We start from the raw sequence: 22,334 nt of genomic DNA, 5'->3' as shown, positions 1-22,334 counted from the left end.
GTTTATGTACTGAGCATGACGTCACATGGTATGGAATGTCCCTTTGGCCAGTTTGGCTGTGCCCCCTCCCAGCTTCTTGTGCACCTCCAGCCTTCTCAGTCGGTAGAGCATGGGAAGCTGAGAAGTCCTTGACTCGTGTAAGCACTACTTAGCAACAACTAAAACATCGGTGTGTTATCAACATTATTCTCATCTTAAATCCAAAACACAGCACTGTACCAGCTACTAGGAAGGAAATTAACTCTATCCCTGCCGAAACCAGGACAACAGGTTTTTAATAGTTGGGTTATTGGGTTTTTTTGTACACTGGCAGAAGCCTCATTGTGTATGCGGAGGGGGAAATCCTTTTATTTGTACAGTTTATTTTGTTTGTGAAGCTGATACAAGCTGAACAGCCAGAAACCCTCTTTGCTGAGATAAACTGTACACTCTAGTCGCCTTGCACAAGAAGATAGTAGATAGGGCCGTTCTCTCTTCCCACTTTGTTTCCTGCCTGCAGAGTAAATTAATTAAGATGGAAGGACCTGTGTTAGGGTAAACAAGCTATAATTGTTAAGTTTCTGCCCGAGTAAAGAGAAGACTGTAGGTGTATTCAACTTACCTCCTGGTTTGGAGGGCAGGTTTTGGCTACATCCTCCACTCCCTGTGAGCTGTGCTGCATATATTCAGTAACTTTTTCCAGGCCTTGAGGTAATTCAGTTAGTTTAAAGCCTGTAATGAACGGGAAGGATTTAGATCTCTATTGAACATTCTTGAGGTGTGGGTTTTCTTTACTGCTCTCAGTTTCCTCTGGAGTTTGTATCTTTGCACAATAGGAAGTGCTGGGCTTTCTCACTACTTTTTCATGGCCTGTAGCAGAAGGGGAGAGAGTGATTTCCGGCCTAAATCTCTGCAGAAAATGTATGTATGTTTAGTTGATGTGTTTCATATTAGCAACTGAGTCAAGAAATGCATTTCAGTGGTTTTCATCTTGGTTGCAGGGCTTACTGGTACCAGGTAAGGCTGGTATTTGACTCTCAAAAGGATTCAGGAATGTTCTTTGTTCATGAGAGGAAAACTTAACCCTTGCTTAACTTTGTATTGTGGTGACTTCCCAGTAATGCAGTACCCTATAAAGGGCACACAACTGAATTTAAGCAGTTCTGAAATGGCATCAAAAAGTAGCTCTGTAGCAAAAAAAGAGGTAAGTAACAGGCAAAATGATAAAAATCTGTGTGTATCTGACCAGGTCCACTTATGATCTTACATGAGTTTTGCTGATAGTGACAAATACTTCTCTGGTTGCTGTGACTTCATATGCAGGCCATATACATGTTTATGATGACCAGGTGGTATATTGTATTAAATGTGGCAAATTCAGTATCTCAGATTGATATTTTAACTGTGGTTTTCTTCCAGTGGTCGGACTCAGAAGCAAGTTCTTGACTACGTTAAAGAAGGAGGGCACAAAAAAGTGCAGTTTGAAAGGTGAGAGGAAATAAATGAACTATCCCCATATGTTTTAATCAAAGAAAAGTTGTGATTTCCTGTTAGTTATATTCTAAGATCTTGGCACCAGTTCAAGTGAAAAATTCCTTCTTTGCTGGTTTGACAGTTTATCACTTGTATAATATCCCCTTGGTCCTGGATGTTTTGGCAGAAGTTGACATAACCTATAGTTTACTTAAAATCAATAGTCTTCAATCTTTTTTTCATCAGTGAGTGTCCTACCATCACAGGTAACTTCCTCCCATATTGATTTGTACCCTTTTCGGTGGGATGCGGTTAACGTATGTGAATAGACATACTCACCTCAGAATAAAACTGAAAGTAACAGGAATAGGTATAGCCAACCTCAAGGGAGAGGTCTCCAGGGAAGGCTTCCAACTTGCTAGAGCCGGTTCTGTCTGAACCCATCTTGCTCACGGTGAGCTGAAAGTAATGGCCAAAATGCCACAAAGACCATGACAACAGTTCATTGCTTATGACTCATGTTCCGGTGATAGACCATTTCTGCTTCAGTGCCTCTCCCTTTTCTTACAATGGTAGGTTTGCAACACATAGCACATTTAAATTTTACAGAAAGGACGAATGTTAATCTGTTTTGGAGCAAACTTTTATGAAAGCTGCTATTCAAAGGTTTTGTTTTAAAGGAGGCATGTCTCTAGATTCCTGTTTGTAGAAAAAACTGAAATGGCTTCTTACTGTGGTTTTCCTTTCATCTCCAGGAAACACAGCAAGATTCATTCCATCAGGAGTCTGACTGCACAGCCTTCAGAACAGCATACAGAGGTGCCAAAACAAGTCAGTGATGTTGATGAAACCCTGGATCATGTCTTTTAAACACTTCTTGTTACATTACCCTCCACTGATTGCTGTTTTGAAACTCTAGGAGCATAGTTTTCTGCTCACTTTCCATTTAACTGGGAGCCCTGGGTGTCATAAGTGTTAGATTCTGCAAGTAGAACAGGTTCATTTCCACTATGGAGCAGAGTTGCTTCCAGACAACCAGACAAATAGAAATGGTGAGCTTGTCTGAGCTGTACTAATGACCATCTGAAAAATTGCAATCCATGGTGTTACTTCTGGGGTCCTAGCTTGTAGCTGGTTATTGCATCTGGGAAAAGATTAATTCTTTTCCTTTACTGGGGGGGTCTTGGTTGCCCATGACAAGGTGTTTTGTTGTGTTAACCAGGGAGGAGAAGAATTATTTCCTCAGAAAAAATACAGCTCTGGACTTTTAAGCTATTATCTCTGGTAGATACCTAATATGTTTGTCTTATGTTAATAGCTGTTACGCGTTAGGAGTTTGCAAATCCAATAGTGGTGAGGTTGCAGCAGCTGCATGTTCCCAGGTCCAATCAGTAGTAAGGCTGAGCATGGTTGCAGCAGCTGCATGTTCCCAGGTCCAGCCAGTAGTAAGGCTGAGCACGTATTCACAGTAGGCACCTGCATAAATGCACATATACAATATATATACACATATACACACAGCCAGCCACACAGGTAAGCACAAATGGAAAACAGCACTCCCACAAGCACAAACAGTGCCAGTGGCCTCACCCTGTTCCACTCTTTGGCTGATCAGGATGAAAGTTCATTAGTGGATGTCCTGGTTAATTAAAAATAGTATACATGTATATGATGTGGATCCCTCCTGCAACTGGTCTTAGACACTCGGTCTATCCAGTAGCAGGCCCCTGGATCCTCAGGTTGCCCAGTGGCTGGTACCTGGACATACAAGCCCCCAAGGCTCACAGACCCACTCCAATTGTCGGTACTCAGATCTATACACACACACACACACGCACATACTATGGGTACCTCCAGTAATTCATCTTAGACACCCAGTCTACCCAGTAACTGACAGCTGGGTACCCTGGTTCCCAGTTACCTCATGCACAGACACATGCACATCAAAGGTGACTCTCCAATAGCTGGTCCAGACTTATGACATTACCAGTAATTCACCTCCAGGCCCCATGGTCTTTCCAGTGTCTGGTCTGACTTATGACTGCTCCAGTACTTGGCTCCCAACTCTCTTATCCTACTCGCCAACTAGTCCAGTTTAATGTTTGCTAGCAATTGCACGTTGACCTACCCACCCAATCAGTATGCACGTGCTCTCGTCTCTCAAGTTGCTGGCATCCCAGACACACCCAGACCATGGGCAGATGTCTCTACTGGGACAGTCCCCAGAGGAGCCAGGTCAGGGAGGTCCATTTCCCTGACTAGGTTATTGGGGTTGCTCCACCTGTCAGTATTTGTGCTCATCTGTGTTTGTGGAGGCGAACCTTTAATCACCTAACCTTACATTAGGTAGAGCTTAAATGGCAGGAGCAAGCTACTAGGTTAATATATTTAAGAATGCTGTACGCACCTTCACCTTCCTTCCATTGCTTCCTTTTGATATTCACAGGCTCTCTCATTCCTGCAAATCTAAGAACTTCAGAGAATTATGCTATAAATGCAGCCCATTTCAAATATCTTTTAGCATTTTAATATTGCTAAGACAAGCTCAGGTAGATGGAGCATGGCTACTGGGCGGATGCAACATATTTCTGTGTGCAGAAAAGCCAGCCCAGGAGTTAGTGGCAAGTATGCTCCAGGGACTGAATATGGAGTGTTCAAAAGCCCACACATGGCTTTTTTAGTGTATGTAAGTAGGCTGTGCAAAATTTGTCTTACGCGTTTATCTTTTTTGTCCCTCCAGCTTCTCAGAGTAGTGCGAACAGGTTGATGTTCTTAGTGTTGATGGATGCCTTAGGGCATTGAAACACCTCAAATACCCCTTTTTACATATCACCATGTTCTGTCTGCCTTCTCTTCCCTTGCTTAGTTTACGTATTTTTCTGTTCTTAAGATCAGAGACGTCTTTTTTTTCTTCTAATTCATTTTGAAGCTTGGGTTACCTCTTCCGCTTTCAAGAGACTCCTATGTTGCTGCAAGATGCAGTGCAAAATTCTGGTGCGTAATTACACATAGCCTTTTCCTTCTGGCTCCCTTCCCTCCCAAACCCCTCCCCTCCCACCCCTCCCCCCCCTTGTCTCTCCCCCTTGCCTTCCCTCCTTTATCTTTTCAGAGCTCTAGCTTTGCCTATGGAGACGACAATGATGCTGCAGCAGTGCAGAGCTGCCGGCAAGGGAAGGAATTGAAGGCTTCAACAGAAGACACTGGACAGCACAAGAGCCCTTCCCCTGTGTCTCCCCCTTGCCTTCCCTCCTTTATCTTTTCAGAGCTCTAGCTTTGCCTATGGAGACGACAATGATGCTGCAGCAGTGCAGAGCTGCCGGCAAGGGAAGGAATTGAAGGCTTCAACAGAAGACACTGGACAGCACAAGAGCCCTTCCTTGAAGAAGAGCCCAAAGGAAGGCAGAAAGGTGGATGGAGCAGTGGTGTCAACAGTGGAGGAAGAAGAGGAGGCTGCTAAGGACAGGATGCAGCAGAACAGACCTCAGTCACAGCAACCAAGCACAGGTCCAGCTTCCAGGGCTGCTCATGGCAGCAGCACCTCCATTCCTTTCATTGACTGCAGTGATGTAGATAGCGAGTATGATCTCCTCAGAGGACAAATAACCCGGTCATATTCCCAAACAAATGACAATTATGAGGGTGATTTGACCAGTGGTGCCTATATTCACTATAGAGATGAAAATCGCAATAGAACTAGATACAGGGATTCCTCAGCCTCTATAAAGTCTTCCCAGTATCTCTCTGAAGAGTACCTTGATGATAACCCAGCTAATCTCTCCTTCTACAGTGGGGGAAGCCCCAGGATGCCAAGGCACAGCTCACTGGTTGACGAAATGTTTAGAGAGCCAGGGAGCCGTAGTCCACTGGCCACTCCATTGCCTCCCAGTAGCAAAGGGTCAAGCCCTAACATGAGCCTGAGTAGAACTGGCTCTCAGGGTTATGTCTCAGAAAATGGGCATGACTGCAGGGTGAGGACTGGGGAGGAGGACAGCCATGCCAGTAGCTGCCATGGGTATGGCAGATATTCTCCAGGTTCTCAACAGCCTCGTGCACAGAAAATCCCAAATCTCTGCAATAAATCAGTTACAGATCCATTTATCCTGAGCCAGATATCCTCAACCCCTAGGCAGGAGTATAGATCAGAGAGGTATCGTAAAGGAGACAGGGTGGCTAAGATGTCTTCTCCAGAAGGCAAAATGATGGCCAACGGTATGCCAGCTGGGGCACAGTCAAAGCAGAGCCCAGTCATGCAGTCGCTGCATGCCAGTGGCATGATGGATCACATGGCTGGAATCCAGATGATGGAGGGCTCCACCAGCAGTGGGACAGAATCTAGCGATTCTGACTCGGAAATCATTAACCCCTTCACTCACCCCCTGGTGTTTGGAAATCCCATTGTGCTGAGTTCCTCTCCCATGCCTAGAAATAAGTACTCCTTTGGAAGCCTTCAGCTTGATGAGGAGATAGCGGAGAATGTGTCTGTTGGCCTCAGTGATGAAGATGGTGTGCAGGTCTTCAGCTGCTAGGGACTGGGACATATGAGACCAGTGGATACTGTGATTGCTCGTTAGAGTGATTGCATCTTCTGGGGCTCGTGAAGAGTGGCTGGTAATAATTTCAGCGCATGGGCTATTTCAAATGTTATCATTGTACTGACCAGCCAGAGGGAAGGGATGCTAGAAACACAATAATAAGGATAAGTCTCAGTGAAGCTTAACAGTAATGCATCTCCTCTGAAAGGCAGGAAGAGAGGAAAATTATTGCTGATTTAGGTACTTTTGTAAGACTTTATACACTCACCTATTCTTTGTATGAAGTCATATTTTAGGTATATATTGTAGCTTTGACACTTGACTAGTTATTTTGACAAAACAAACAAAAATGAAATTAAGTAGGTACGTTGTGCTCTTTTGTATGTCTATTACAATTTTTTTCTCTCCCACATAAGGAGAGCAACTTATGAGTGCCTCAACAGAGTTAGAGGAAAAAAAATAAACTTACAGCCAAATGCAGGCAGCTTGATATTCAAGACCAAGATTTGTTGAAATCTTCAAATATGCTGGAAAATCTTTTCATATCAAGAATGTGTTTGGTCTACTCATCTTTATAACCCATTTTATAATCTTAACTAATGAACTGAGGATACAAATTAGGCTTGTATACAGGAACAATGACAGTATTGGCTTTTTCTTCAGTGGGTTCAACAGGCTGATTTGGTGATGGAGATTTTGAAACTCCAAACTCTTCCTTGGGCAAGAAAGAGAACAAGATGAAAGATATAATTCAAGTGAAAAAAACTTAGATTGAAACAGCTCTAATGAAAAGTAGTATGCGTATTACTTGCGAGGCAATCCTTTCTATCCTTTATCAGTGTGGTATAAAGATTAATTGCAAGAGATTTTTTCCCCTTATTCTTTCAGTGGAATTATTCACAGAGACATCAAAGTTCTGTTGTGGGTGATTTGGGGGGGGGCGCGGTTTGGAGATGGTGGCTGTTTGTTTTTAGTTTTTGCTTTGATCATGAAAAATCTTTATCTGTACAGGATCCAATTAGTTTGTCATAGGCTATTTTTTTTAAGAGTGCCACCTCATAAATTTTTCATCCCCTGACACAGAGAATGATGGGACTAACTGTGGTCCAGGCTGATTGTCTTCTGTACTGTACATAGAGTAGCGAGATTTTGGCACATGTGCAGAAGGGCAGAGAGACTAATTCTTTGTAAAATTCCTTTTCACAGGCTAAAAGTATTGAGAGTTAGGGCTGTATGCTAATAAAATCTGATTCTAGTTTCTCCGGGTTAATTAAGAAAATCCAGATGAAAGGTCTCCAGTATGGAAAGTGTCCTGCAGTTAGTAGAGCTGGGAGACAAGATGTGCTCTTTAACACTGGCCTTAATTTTAACTTTTATATATTTTTCTTGTGGGGTAAGGGAACTAAATTTGAGAGTTTTAAGTGATGAACAACAGCATTGACTGAACTGCAGGTCACTTGCAGTGATTTGCATCATGCAGTACATGCATGCAGCAATGATGAATCCACCCACATAAGTACTGATGAACAAGTTACAGGACTTTGTAAATCTAGACAATATAAAATTTTCAAGATTGTTTTTACAAAAATAATAAAATAAGAGGTCTTTTTAATTTTTCTAATGCCTTGGTCTATGCACATTTTAACAGAGTTTAATCTGAGTGAAGGATATTTAAAAAGATACCTACAATAGTTAGGCATGTCTTGTTATATACTTTACTTTTTGCAGTAAAATATATCTTTGTGTAAATATAAGTTTTAACCTGCTCATCCCCTTTAGTGTGTTGGTTTTCTTAAAGATTAGATACCTCATTTTTGAACAGGAATGATTTAAAGCATCTCTTTAGACAGTGATATTTTGGTGACAGGGAATGCTCTCGTTTGTTCCTGTAGTTTAAAGCATGAATCTAGAAACGGCGAGATTGATAATTAGCGAAAAGCTTGCTTGTATATTATTCTAAAAGAAGGTGGTTTGTGTTTTGGATTTAGAATAGCTGTAAAATAATTGCCTTGAACTTCTCAATATTTAAGATGAAATATAGCTAGTTGAAGCCTGCATTAGCAGATAGTGTGAGCATGGGGAATGGGTGCATGAGTCTCCTTTTGATATTTTTGCTTCCTGTGCAGCAAAAGTACCAGTAGTTATATTATACAGTGAAGTAATAGAAGTCTGGACAGATGAATTAATTGTTTTGTTAGGCAGTAAAGTTAGAGTTCAAGTAATGGATTTTCAACAAAAGGATTTGCAGTCGTTTCTGCTACTTAAGAAAAGTGGATAGATTTCATATTGTTTGGATTTAAGTGAATATAAAATTTTGTAAGTGGTGTTTATTATTTTGCATCCTTTCAAATACTGTTTTCAGGCCTGATTTCTTCTCTCATATGCCTACAAAGATAATGGATTCATAATTTTACAAGAACAGCTGGAGTTAGCTTAGTTGCTAATAAAGTATCTCAACAGCTTTCTTTTTTCCTTTTGAATATTATTATCAAAAATGAAATATGAGGATTTCTCTCCGACTATTTTCTATCATCTGGCATTTTTTCAACTTTAAGTGTTTAAGTGATTGTCATTTTAACACGTCGAATTCTTCCACTTTGAAGAAATAAAGTTTTGAAATTACATAGGATCATTTCATTTAGGATGAATCATTTTTGCAGCATTCTTATGCCACTGAAGTTCAGTTTAATATCAGTAGACAAGCATTTAATTAAAAACAGTCTGTGCGCCAAATTCCTCCACCAGACATGTGGTTCATATCTGGGTGCTTGCCAAGAATGGCAAGTGAGAGAGCAGTTTTAAATTGACGTTTTCCCATAGGATCAGGTCCCTCAGAATTCATCTGGGAGTTTGTTTCTGTTGGACAAATACAGAAAGGCCTTCGAGGAAAGAACAGAAACTTTTGGGCAAGAATGCAGATGAGATGACATGGGGGAATTCTTGTTGTTCTAGTTCACAAAGCACACAGGGGAAGAGGAGCCTGTCATTTCAAGTTAGTCATTGCAAGCATTGATTAATCTGCATACCCTGGTCAACGGCAGTGGTCTAAGCATGCCTGTGTCTCAAGTCTAACAGAGGTAGCTATAGACCAAGTAAAAGATTTGATTCTCCCACCAATTCCAGTAGATTTTGGAGTGTGGCTGATGGTACTTCAGATTCGCCGTTCTAAATTTTTTTATTCACAAGAATTAACTTTTAAATCCCATACTCTTGAAGTGCCCACATATCCTTAAGCAGTTACTACAAAAGAGGGAGCTGAACCCCAGCAAGATCGAGTAGCTATGTCTACTCCAAATGAGTAGTCCTGAGCCACCCATTTTCTGTCCTTCCAAAGGATGTGGAGGAAGGCCTCTTGTTGGGCTGTCCAGATGACTTATCACAGTGCTGAACCGACTCTGTCCACGTAGTTGGATGAATATGGAGTCTAGTTGCAAAAGCAGTTTAGGGGTTTGTCCCAAAACAATCTGCAGATGTGGTTAGCAACTTAGTCTATGGATAAAAGGCACTCTGATTCTTTCTTTGCTATTCCAAGTACTTGACTATGTTCAATCATCTGCTACAGTGAGTGAAAAAAATCATATCAGACAATTTTAAGTTTTCTCCAGCTCACCAGCAGCTCAAACGTACTATGCCTTGTTGGGATCTTCTGGAGGTTGGGGTTTTTTTCGTATCAGCCTTTCCTAGAATCTAGTTTTCCTCAGTGACCTGGGATATAAAAATTGGGAATAAATTTGGCTAGATGAAGGAAACGTAGATAGTGGCAAGTTGATGTAGGAGCCAGGACCTACATAGGATATTGCAGGTACGGAGTTTTGAATAATTGATATCTGAATGGCCTAGACTGCACTGTTTTCGGTTTAAGTCCGTATCTCCTAGCAAACATACTCCTTGTGCATGACCGAGAGGGGTGTTCTGTGAAGATGATTTGCGCCTAGTGCTGCCGTTGTCTCAAATCACCCATAGCTCATAGGCCTACCTAACATGTACCATCCCATTAACCATTGTAGTGCATGCTAAATACAAATTATATCAAAGAAAAACTGGAAGAGAAATTTCTGTAGCTGAAAAATGTCGACATGTAACTGAAAGTTTTTAGGTTTGCTGTATTTGCGTGTACGTTACGTGAGCTATATGGAGCTGAGATCAGTTACAGAGTAGACAGATGAGCATAATGAAATACTTGCATGTTAATAATTTGAAAAATTAAATCAATCTACTGGTTTGCTTCAAGGTTAAAGGGCATGCAAAATCAGACAGACTTTTCTTGACAGAGCAGCATTGGCAATGCTGAATGTAATCATTAGAACCCAGCAAAGGGCGAAAAAACAACGGTTTGTGAATTAGTTCACAAACGATACTAGGGGCTAGTATTATTAGACCAGACTGCTTTAGGACCTGGTTTTTCACCCTTGAATATTTGTAGGGCGGGTTTCTGTTTGCACAGATGTTTGTGGAGCCGCTTTTATTAGTTGAAGCAGCTGTATTCATTCTGAAGCAGTAGCGTTCATGCCAGAAGTTCCTCTCTGGTGTCTCTATCTGTACATGCAATTACTTGGTGGTGACTGGAGAAAGTCAAATGGAAAATGGGGTAGACAGACTAAAACCTGTTTATAGCTCCTCCTTTTCTTCACTAAGAAGCACAGATGTTTTAAATTCTGTCTTCTGTCCCACGATAAACACATACACATGCAGAGTCTCCATAGTCAACTAGAAATTTCTTCTGGGGGGCTTCAGGGTTGGGAAGAAAAAGGAAAGGAGAAGAATAGGAAATATCTTATGCACACTAAAAATGTCTAGCCTTATTTATTTACAGTTCCCCTTGGCATAGCGTGCTTTCCACTCTTTTCCTGAGAGTATAAAGCCCCAGTAGTTTCTTAGGGTACTCAGCAAGAATTATGTTGATCAGTTGAACTGGTGAAGCAGACCTGATTTTGAATATTGAAAACCAGTGATTCAGATCTCATCAGTATGATTTATATGCAATTAGCATGAATTGTGGCTATTTCTGGAACAGTTCTTCAACAGAAGAAAGGATGTCTGACCTATAAATTGTGTCAAATACCATGTTTGTTTAACTAGTCTCATTTGTCATAATGAGGCATTAGACTGCTGTCAGAGGTGACTTTAGAATGAAATTTTAATTGCTGCAATTTAACTTCTAATGATGAAAAACAAATTAACAATCCAAGTTTTTCCCAACTTCCACATGCGTGTGAAGGAGTTGGGTGTCACTTACCTTTGTGCACAAGGATGTGGACCACTGGAGATCCACCTCATTCAGCAGCGTGGTTGTAACTGGCTGGAAAGGACAGTGAGTGTGAAGGTGTGAAGGAAAGAGGTTCTGTGTTCAGGCATGTATAAAGTGAAGGAAGCCAAAGTCCCTTTTAGTCTTCCAATAATGTTTCTCTCTCTGAACGGTGTAGTTTCTTAAGGCAGCTTCTGTAAATTTTGGTGTATCTCTTTCCTTTTCATTTAGGGGATCAATCCTCTTCTCCATACCAAATAAGAGAGACCCTAAATAGATGAGGGAAATTGAATCTTCTGGTACAATTTTTAATATATACACCTTTCTTTTGTTAGCTTCTGTCAGACACAAGTGGTAGGAGAACAGTCCTTTTGTCAGAAACCCAGCTGCTTGCTGGTGTCTCCTGCTTGATGAGGATGATGATTTGGGACTTCTGATTCTAAGTGGCTGATGCACAGTGTTAACATCAGGAGGTCCCAAAGATTAGACTGATGTGTAACTTTTCTCGAACGTGGGTAGCAGCAGACTCTAGTTTCAGTCAAGCTACATTAGGAAAAATTTTTGCCCATGCTGTCAGGTTCTGGAAAGGAAGGAAATTTAAATCCTAGGAAATTAAAATTAACAAAATCTTTCCTCTTCTATTTCAGTAATTTCTATAGTTGCTGAAATATACCTAGACAAGGGCACATATCTTATTTACTTATTTATAAGGGAAATAATTCTTGTGCAACATGTGGATCCTGAACAAAGGCATCTTTGGCATTCCTCCCTATGGTTAGGCTGTGTGGTGCCATTGATATTTTAAAATACAGAACTCCTACTTAAAAATCAAAGGCATCATATGAATAAAAAGCCTAGTTTGGGTGACATGTAGTAGTTCTTTAGAGTGTTTTGTCTTCTGTTCTAATTCTGTGGTCTATAAAGAGTGTGTAGAATAAGCTTGGTTTATGTTGTTTGTTATTAAAAGCAGTGAGCACTTTCTTTTAAATATTATAAGATCTGGAAAGCCTGTGTGCCTGGCTGAGCTGTGTATTCACAGGCATGTTTTTCACAAGTATGAGTGTAAATAATGGTGATGTTATTACAGTAAAGGGGGTAAAGACCTTAGGATCATAAATTTGCATGACATGATGGTAAATACTTAGTTTGCTCTAGAATGCTTAGAGTTTTAAGGTGTTATTTTTACTGATGATTTTTTGTAAAGTTTTGGCCCCTGAGAACCATAAAAATCCACAGTTCCTACTGATAAAAATTAACTCTAAAGCCAGTAATGATACAGCTGTCACTGATTGAACATGGAAGGTTGAAGGAAAATGAATGCTTTCTGATTCAAGAGCTTTCAAGCTTGTTAAAATTAGATTAGATGCTTTCTTTAAAATGCTGCAAATCCCATTTTGAGAAGAAAACAGTTTTTTGCCTTTGATGGTTTACAGCAAGATCAGAGGTAGGTCTCTCTGTTTAGTTCAGTGAATGTTAGAGCTCATGCCTGTTGCTTTTCCGTGAGGCACTTAAAAATCTTTGATTAGCTGAATCCTTATTTTTCCCCTTTCCTGCTAAAAAACTCACCTGGACCCACTAACAAAAATTCATAAGCTTGGCAGTGTTTCACCTATCCAGCCCTTTCCTGATTTCTGTGTGTGCACATGCATAGATTTTTTTTAATAGATCTTGATAGTCAAAATTAATTTTTAAAATTGAAAATGCTGGGGACTTCATTCTCATTTTTGTCATTTGTTTAATACCGTTTAAAGAGAAACATTTTTTCTTTCATTGTATGCACTGTTTTGTCAGCATGTACCTCTCTGGGAGGAAAAAGCCTTTTCAATGTTCTGTCTATCCTCAAAGCATGGTGTATCTTCTGTTCCTTGCATTGTTTGGAGCACTGTCTCAATGTCCTTTTACTGCAGAAATACCTATTTGTATTGGGAGTACCTAATTCCTCTTACTACAGTGATCCTGTCTCACAGAGCACTCCTCACCTCAGAATTGGAGAAAACCCCCACCAGGTTGTGAGTCTCAAGTTGAGAAACCACACCACGCTGAGGAGCAGAAGAGTGGAGGGAGGGGGGAAGGTCTGTTTTCCAGGGCATTTGGGCTCCATTGAGCACAATCGGATTGTCCTTCATTTCCTAATGAAGGCTGCACCCAACAATGATCAAGTCCGTCTGCCGTAGCTCATAAGCAGGATCACTGCAGTCTCGGGGAGATGTCTTGTTGAAATGGACAGTGTCTGGCATAAGCTTACATGGGGGCTGAGCATTTTCAATTCCATTGTAGCACTGTGTCACGTTGGTTTAAAGACAACCAAACAAAAGCAAACCAACCTTAACCCTGGGTACAGCAGGGAATCATTCTATATGTTGCTCTATTTCTGTCTGGAAAGATCAAGGCTAGACAAAGGACTGATGCCCAGTGACCTTGCATTCTTCCCAGGCTGTAATGTTCACTCTTTGTTCTTAAGATGTGAGTATACCCTGATGTAGGCCAACAGCAGTTACTGTCTGATTTCACGCTCACCGCTGTCTAATACTGCAGTATACCAATAAAGCATGGACCTTTACCAACTGGAGAGGTTGCTGGCTACTAAACCAACACCAAGCTTGATGAGACTATAAGCATGTCAAGCCATTTAACTGTGTATGCATGGAATTAATTTTTTTTAATTATTTTTCGTTTTACCTGTACTGAAGGCTTTTACTCATTCTAACTGGTATTTTACTGTAAAACTGTCACTGGTTCAATTGTTCTGTCCATTTGCTGGCTGATGCTTTGTCCTAAATATGAGGAAGTTGGTTCATTGAGAAGGTGCACCATTCTCCCAAATCCCTGCCACTCACTGCCACTCCTGCCATGGGCACACATTTTGAAGCTGTGAGGTCAAAGCAAACCTTTCTCCCTGTCATGTTCCTCTTCAAGCCAGGCAGGGTTATTGATTATGTGTGACATCAGATCTCTTCCTGAGTTGTTTTTTCTTTCCGTTCCTCCTCAAATTCTTTGGTACTGCGTTCAGGGATGTTTGTACATAAATTTGTCGTTGATGTATAACTACTTTTCAAGATCTTTAATTCTAACAAACTGTATCCAGCACTCCAGCTTGTTTTGTTTAATGAGGAAGAGGAGTGCAGCCTGATGAACTGGTCCCCCTCGAGCTTTCATGGAAGTCAGTGGGGGTTGGTTCTTGTGTTGAGGGAGAGCAGAGCAGAATCTCCATCCCGTATCTCTCTTAGTTTAGCAGCGTGACTGTGCCTGGTTCACAGCTGGGGAGAGAAGGGATGGACACCCTTATTAAACTCTTCTCCAATCTAAGGTACTTCAGTCATCAGTGAAGTGCATATGAAAACTCCTGCCACTTCATCAGGTACTGTCTGTCCCCCCTGTCATTTTGTACTATGTGTCTTTCTCTGACCAAAACTTTTAGGTAGAAGTTAGAGGTACGCAACCACTGTGACTATGGAAGATTAAGCTAGACCTAACTGTGTGGCCACAGCAGCGACAGCTCTGTCAGATACTTTCTTATTAAAGAGCCTTCATAAGTGGTATGCTCAGTGATGCAAAGGACAAAGGGGCAACAGCTTGGGTTTCATGTACCAGACTGGAGTTTAGAAAACACTCATCTGCCCTTAAAGCAGAGTGAAAGCTTCCCCTGACTGCAGAGCAGTCTGTGGAGCAGGCCTAAGAGAGAATAAGCCCTACAATGTTCCAGGTATTGAGAAAGGCGCTTTTCTAGTTCTTAACATGTTTTAATTTCTAGTAATAAACCTATAAACCTTGAGAACAATATAGCCCTTAACAGCTGAGTTAGAGTGAACACTGTAGCTGTACATGAAGTTTTCCAGCAGAATTTCAGTCACCTTCAGTAATGGTTGATGTTTCCTCTCAGTTTCCATAATTGAGTCATTTTCACTTCTTGGTACTCCACAGAGGAGGAACATACCCAGGAGCATCTTAACGCTGCTGTACTCTTCCTTGCTGTTAAAACACAGTGTATAGGGATGGGAACTGTTTGTTTTGAAGCAGATGAAGAATACTAAATGGCATGAGTTTGTTACTCAGCAGTTTCAGGAGAAAAAGAGGAGAGGAGAGGAGTATCTTCAGGATACATTGAGTCCCATTTATCTTCCTCACAAAGAGGGGAGCCCTCACATGTCACAAGTCTCTAACTAGGGATTTCAGGTCATCTTATGCTGTCTCCGTAGTCAACAAAGGAAGAGGCAGCAGGCAGTTCAGCTCACCTATGATTTGAATTGACCTCTGGGAGGGAGTTTCTTCATCAACTGAAAAGTACTGATTTGTGCTGTTTTATCCTTGGTAGTGAGCATGTTTTAAAGCAGTATAGCTCAGCCAGCCCAAGTCTCCATAGGTGCCAACCTCAGCACCAGTCCCTATGGGTTAACCTCTGTGCATGATGGGAGTCTAGCGTAAAGCAGATACTGCTGGTGGGATGGATCACGGCCGGCCAGCCAAGTGGAGAGCCCAGCCTGCCCCTCTCCGGCTGGGCACCCACAGCTTGCAATCACTCCCGTGCATTCCCACCACCAAATTGCAGCAAGCAACTGTGATGTGTGTTTTGACAGCGCTATAGCTATTAAGTATTTGATTTTAACCACTGGCTTCATTTTACTTAGCACATGGAACATGTATGTTGATGGGGAGTGATTTGAGATATGTGTAAAGCTAGCATGATAATCCACAGTTTCATGTCCTGTGGCCGTGTAAAAAACGCCATTGTTGTTTCGTAGATTTTTTTCAAGTTAGCTTTCAATCAAGGTTCACTTTTTCTGTCACCTTCCCTACTGCAGCACCTTTCCTTAATGTCTGGAGAGTAAACTAGCTCAGTGGAACTAAGAACCACTCCAGGTATTTTGGCATTGATGGGCTAATCTGGCATACCGTGATAAAGTGCATTCTCATTGTTTGCCACTGCCATCAACCAGTGTTTGTTTCTCTTCTTAAACACCAAGCTTAGAAAAGAATTGAAGCACATGCTTAATTCCTGCCCACTCCACCAAGGGTATAATTTTACTATGTGCTCAAGCAATCCTTAGATAAACATCCTTTTGTACTTGCCTCTTGGTTGTGTGTATATAGTTGGCTCCATTATATTTGAAAGATGGCCCAAGTCTGAATCTAAATAAAAATCACTTGAAGTACGAGCAAAGCCAATTCCATGTTACCAGCCACAAACCTTTTAGGTCTCCGATGTGCTGTGCAGTACCACTTGATATCTGGCAACTGACATGTTAATAATTGCCTGTCAATCAGTGAATCCTTTAGGGTAAAATGTGAGGAATTTCAGTACCTTGTAAATAAGATTGGTCTTCTCCTTTCTGCTTCTGTTTATATTCTGCAGTATGTAGTTGATGAGTAGAGCCTGTATGAATATACTTTTATGTGGCAGGAGGTCAGATGAAACACTGAGAAAAGACCATTTGGTTAATGCAGGTTATTTGTTCCTCACCTCCATGAAAAAGAGGAAGTCACTTTGCAGCATTGCCGTGACCCATCAGCATGACGTATGTCCTGATTGATTGGTGATGGGCGAGAGAAGATCTTCCATTTTCATTTCTTCATGACTTACTGACTTTCTCACAGCAGAACGAGTTTGTTTCCCACCTTTACCAGAATAACATCCAATGTGTTGATCTTTATGGCTGCGTTGGTTGTAATTAGGCCCCAGAATGTGCTAATGTAACAGCATTTTGAGGCCCTTTTGTAATATAGTCACTTTCTTATACCTGGCTTTAATGTTCACTTGTTCAGCATATTGGCGGATGGGGTCTAGCTGAGCTCTTGCTTGTAGATGGTGGCGGTTGGATTTGGTCACTGCTCATGTCCACATTGATACCAAAAAGGAGGATGTAGCATTTCAACTTGCTGCAAAATAACTTTGAGAATGTCAGTGATGTATTGGTGTGCAAGTCTTTAATCAACGGGGTGTATACTCAATGCTGTGAGCCACCAGGCACAGTTTTTTGTGATACTTTCCATAATACTTTTCCCAAATCGTGTCTTCCAAGTGTAGGTTAGGAAGTCTTTTTAATTCGTTGTCCATTTGAAATTTTATAGGTTGAAATACTTGAGTTGTACTGATGAAAATTCCAGTACATCAGAAGTTAGACCTAGGATTATAAATAAGCAGGTAGATATGTCAATATAACTGTATCTATCTATCACAGATAGGTGCTATTTAACTTCTAGACTATAATGCCTGTGAACTCCTCACAGAGGTGCAAATCATTTATTTGCTGTCATATGACAGGCATAGTGCCAGAATTTCTTTGTTTCCATGTTTGAGGTGATACCACTTTTCTTATGTCTTTTGTAATGTAGAGTTAAGTACTTTTAACCTTACAACCTTGCTATTAATCTGTTTCACTATTTCTCAATGATGAATTCAATTTCTTTTGAAAACACTGTATACAGTTGTGTACTAGTGTCAATAAAATTGACATTTGTGTAACAAGCTGTGGCATTTTCTCAAATTTCACTGAACATTGATTTAGTGTGAAACTGTTGGTAAATCCTTTCTTGTTAGCTGTAATAATACAGACCTTTATTTCAGACAAATACTGCTTTGACTTTGATTTATAATAGGCTACATAACTGTCATGATTACATAAACTGATAACTGTATTGTTTTTTTCCTTCTCTTTTCAAAGGAATGACATATAAACATGAACTGGTTTGGAATTGGAAAACATTCATGTTCTAGCAATAAATCATGAGTTCTTCCAGAAAATAAATAGGTTTTACTACTGGCCTAATTATATTTATTGGTGCCTCTGTTTTACTGGAGTATCTCAGCTGTGTTGTAGCAACAGGAACACTTACCTATCATAATCTAGAGAGGACATAAACACATGATAGTAAAATGTATTTGACCTTAATTATATATGGCGATGTATGTGTTTTACATTTAATCCTAGACAGCCTATTAGCTGTGGTAATCAAGAGCTTGTCACTTTTTTTTGGTTGGATTTTAATGTATGATGCCAAAATGGTACGGACTGTAAATGTTCTTCCACATGACAGATCCCATCTTCTTAAACAGATTTAGATTTTCAGAGGTTTGGAGGAGGGGAGAACTGGGACAACACTGGGCATTTCTGGCAAACTCTTTCCTTTGTGTGGTCAGTAGTCTGGCTGCCTCCCAGAAGACAAAATGCTAATTTCAGTAATATTTAATGTAGTGTATATGAATCCATGGAAGTGTAATTAATTGTCTAATTCTTTAATATTTTTAATTCAAAATTAAGTGGGACTTTATATCTGTGATAATCTAAAGTTGTCATGCTTTGTGCATTAAAAGTATTGCTTTTCTTATGTAAATGTAATGCTAGCATTTCCATCCCAAACAATCAGAGGAGCATGGAAAGACCTACAAGGTATAATATACAAACTTGTGTTGTGTGTAGAAATTGGGAAACTAGTGGTTTTCTCCCTTCATGTTAGATCTGACTGGTCTTAGCAGCCACACTGCCGTAGAAAGTCATCATTTCTTTTTCTCTAGACTTCCACTAGATAAATTTGTTCTAACTTGTGTCCTGTAGCTCCCTATGAAGTACTGATTTGAGTCTCTGAAGTTCTACTTTGCTAGAAAGAATGGCACTCCTAGGGTGACTCCCTTATTGTTGTATTTATTCTCTTTCATAGAGTGGATTACAATGGTGAAAAATTTGGTATTAATATGATGTTTAGCAGTAAATATTGCAGCTCAGTCATGTATGCCTTGATCCCTTCCCTACAGAGATACTACAGTTTCATCAGCTAAAAGAATGCTCCAGTCCCTTGGTTAATGCAAGTGGATGCAGTTCCTCTGGCTTCAAGTCCGTTTGGACTAGTTTGAGGACCCTGATGGCTGTGTCTTGTAGTGTAATTTCACATGCTGCAACTTAAGGTTGTAATTCTTTTTGGTACTTTCTAGAGAGAGCCTGTCCTAACTGATTTCTCTTTTACCATTTTTTTAGCAGGTTCTCTGACTGGCAGCCCTCACCTTTCAGAGCTTTCTATCAATTCCCAAGGAGGACCATCGGTGGCAAATATGTCTTTATCTCCAAACTTGAGCCCTGATGCCAAGCAGTCATCTCCCTTGATCAGCCCTTTGCTGAATGACCCATCATGCATCAGGACTGACGATGAAGAAGAGGTCAAAAGAAAGGTAAGGCGGAGGCAGTTGGCCTTGGCTCCCTTCTCTGTGTTGTGTTGCAACTACTGCTATTTGTCAAAGTGACTAATATCTAGACCCCCTGCAGCTTCCTCATCATAGATCCACACAGATAACTTGAGTTGGGTCACCTGGTATCTGCTGTCCTCAGTCATGGTGTGTCCAAGAGCATCCCTGTGCTCCTGAGGCCAAACTCACAGTTTGGAGTGGGTCAGGCCAGAACCACAGAACTGCTATAGCTGAGGGCTCAATGCCCTGGATTCATCCTCCTGAACAGGAGGTGCAGGAGTTAGGGTCCCCAGCTCCTCTTTAAGCAGCAGAGAGAAGATAGGTAGCTCTGTGTCCCTAAGGTTAATGTGGGATAAATCTGGGCCAGTCCTGTTGGTTGCAACCTTAAGAGCTTGTTTTGACAGGGCCTCCTGTAAATCTAGCTTGTTTTTAAGGAGTGGAGTTTGGTAGTTTGTTGTAGCAAAACAGTCAACTCCAATGTAGTATTGGAGGGAGAATTTCCAGGTGACAGAAGGAAAAGGAACAGCGTTGAGCCTGTGCAGGAGTGTCCAACCCAGGCTCTCTAGTCTGTCTCTGCTGGGAGCACCACTGGGAGAATTTGGTTGTGGGAGTAGAAATGCTCTCTTTGAGCCAGAGCCTGCAGCGTTCAGCTGGGAGTGTTTGGCTCAGCCCCATCATTTCAGCAAAGCCATAAGGGAGCATCACATTCAAAACTGCTTTTCAAAGACAGAAGTGATTCTGTCTGAGCCAGGGTATTCTGGATGTCTGCTGGCTCGTCCCTCCTGTGCTGCAGGGCGAGAGGGGGTTGCTCTCGTCCTTCTGTTGCCTGCTTTTTCTCCTGAACTGGGAGCATCTCAGGAGGAAGAAGGTGGGAACTCAGATGGCTTTGCTGGAAAGTGGGAGCATGTGTAAGGAAGATCTCTTTCCCCACTGTGCTTAGTTAGCAAGATATGTGAGAGAAATTTAAGAAGACGACAAGCCAAGAATCAGTTAATAGACTGACGATTCTCTGTGCCAGTCCAAGTTACAGCAGCCAGTGACTGCTCTAGCTTATACCAGCTGATGGTGGTTCTTATGGGGTTGTATACTGACTAGGAAATGCCCACACAGTCTCCCCTGGCATCCCTTTCTAGTGCATCCTCTGCATCGCTGATCTTCAGGGAGGAAGTGTAGAAGCAGAAGATTTATAGATGTTTTGCTCTTCCTTTTTGCTTCCTGAGCAACACAGAGCAAGATCAATTGGGATCCTTTAGCTCTTCAGAATTAAGAGGGCAAAATCACTTCTGCCTCTTGGATAACACAGGAGGATTTGGGGTTTTTTTCTTGAAATTTGAAATCTGTAGCTTACCCTAAAATTCTTCCCCTCTCCCACTGTTAGGTTGTCCAGCCTCACTGGGAAAATTTTACGGATTTGATTTTTTTTGAGTGTACTTTTACTGTGGATTCTTACCCTGACAATGAAACTTACAATAATCAGACACTAATTTTTGTCGTCTTGTCAAATTTGACATTTGTCAAATTTTATTCAAATGGTTATCTAGCCTGCAAAGGATTTCTTTGTGAACTTCAGAATATGTCCTGCTCCAGATGTGTGGAATAAGCTGAAAGGAACATCAGCACCCCAAAGCTGTAAAAATCACCTTGGTAGAAAAGAAGTCTCTCAAGAACCCATAGAAAGTGCTTGTTCTCTTGTGTTTGCAAGGAAGGATTGTTTTCAGGGCTTCAGGGCTTAGGAACATTCAAGCATGAGTCACAGTAACCACAAGCAAGGGTCACTAGTTTGTAACTCTCTTGGTGATTGTTGTCTGCAGTTTTTTTCCTACAGAAAGCAGCTCCATAAAAGCAGATGAAAACCTAATGTGTTTGCAATTTGCAGAGATTCCCAACTGAGAAAGCTTACTTCATTGCTAAAGAAGTAGCGACCACAGAACGAACATACCTGAAGGACCTTGAAGTCATCACATCGGTATGTTTACTTGAGCATTACTCATGAAACATGTGAAGCTCTAGTCAGCAGTAGTATTTCATCTGCTCCATTTAACATCTTAGCTGTTCCACGCTACTTTTATATTCTGCACCGTAGGTATTCTCTGCAGTGCACAGGAGTACAGCTGTAGGGAGGAAATAACACAAAAAGCAGAAAGTAGAGATTTGCACTGTGGTTAGTAACATGCACTACGGAACTCTGTCAGGTTGAGGAACTTGGGACACAGTTCAGTTATTTTTTCCTTGCTCTCATACTTTGTGGTTGTAATTACTAAAAATGCCTGTGGGTTTTCAATGACTTCTCTTAAAACTCAAGTAGCTCCCTAGGGGGACATATAGATGTTTTCTCCTGGATTAAATGCCCTCCATTTAACATGAAGTATTGTGCAGTACCTATGTGAATGATTCTGATTTTTAGGTAAGTGAAACTGTCTGTTAAACGAGTCATTAATCTGTAGCATCTGATCAGAGTGTGATTGTTAAAATCACCAAGGCAAATATATGCCACCTTTGCACACACACCAACAGTCTTGTTTAACTTCCAAGAGTAACGTGCACAAGATTTGGCCTTAAATAACAATTGTCTGTAAAAGCACACTGGATCCAAAACCTCTCATGGTATTTCAGCAGGGATGCCAGCTCCAGACCTCCCAGCTCTTGAATCGCCCAGTGTGTGAAACTGTGAGGTGCGTTGCCACCTCCTGCATTGAGTGTTGTGGTAGGAGGACATAGAATCATAGAATCGTTTAGGTTGGAAAAGACCTCTAAGATCATCAAGTCCAACCGTTAGCCTAGCACTGCCAAGTCCACCACTAAACCGTGTCCCGAAGCACTACATCTGCACGTCTTTTAAATACCTCCAGGGATGGGGACTCAACCACTTCCCTGGGCAGCCTCTTCCAATGTTTAACCACTCTTTCGGTGAAGAAATTTTTCCTAATACCAA

General features: G+C 41.2%; 1 protein-coding gene across 1 annotated transcript in view; it reads left to right on the top strand.

The window, feature by feature from the left end:
• FARP1 (FERM, ARH/RhoGEF and pleckstrin domain protein 1) overlaps positions 1 to 22,334 on the top strand; it is a 173,769-nt gene that overhangs the window by 120,393 nt on the left and 31,042 nt on the right. The window contains exons 10-14 of the mRNA XM_009288348.2: positions 1,399 to 1,467; positions 2,208 to 2,292; positions 4,716 to 4,956; positions 19,200 to 19,387; positions 21,279 to 21,368. Of these exons, the coding sequence (XP_009286623.1) occupies positions 1,399 to 1,467; positions 2,208 to 2,292; positions 4,716 to 4,956; positions 19,200 to 19,387; positions 21,279 to 21,368 (673 nt within the window). The remainder of the gene's footprint in view (positions 1 to 1,398; positions 1,468 to 2,207; positions 2,293 to 4,715; positions 4,957 to 19,199; positions 19,388 to 21,278; positions 21,369 to 22,334) is intronic.

This window comes from Aptenodytes forsteri, unplaced genomic scaffold (assembly GCF_000699145.1).
Source record: "Aptenodytes forsteri isolate BGI_AS27 unplaced genomic scaffold, ASM69914v1 Scaffold123, whole genome shotgun sequence".
Classification (NCBI taxonomy): domain Eukaryota; kingdom Metazoa; phylum Chordata; class Aves; order Sphenisciformes; family Spheniscidae; genus Aptenodytes; species Aptenodytes forsteri.
This window is presented reverse-complemented; position numbering and strand designations above follow the sequence as displayed.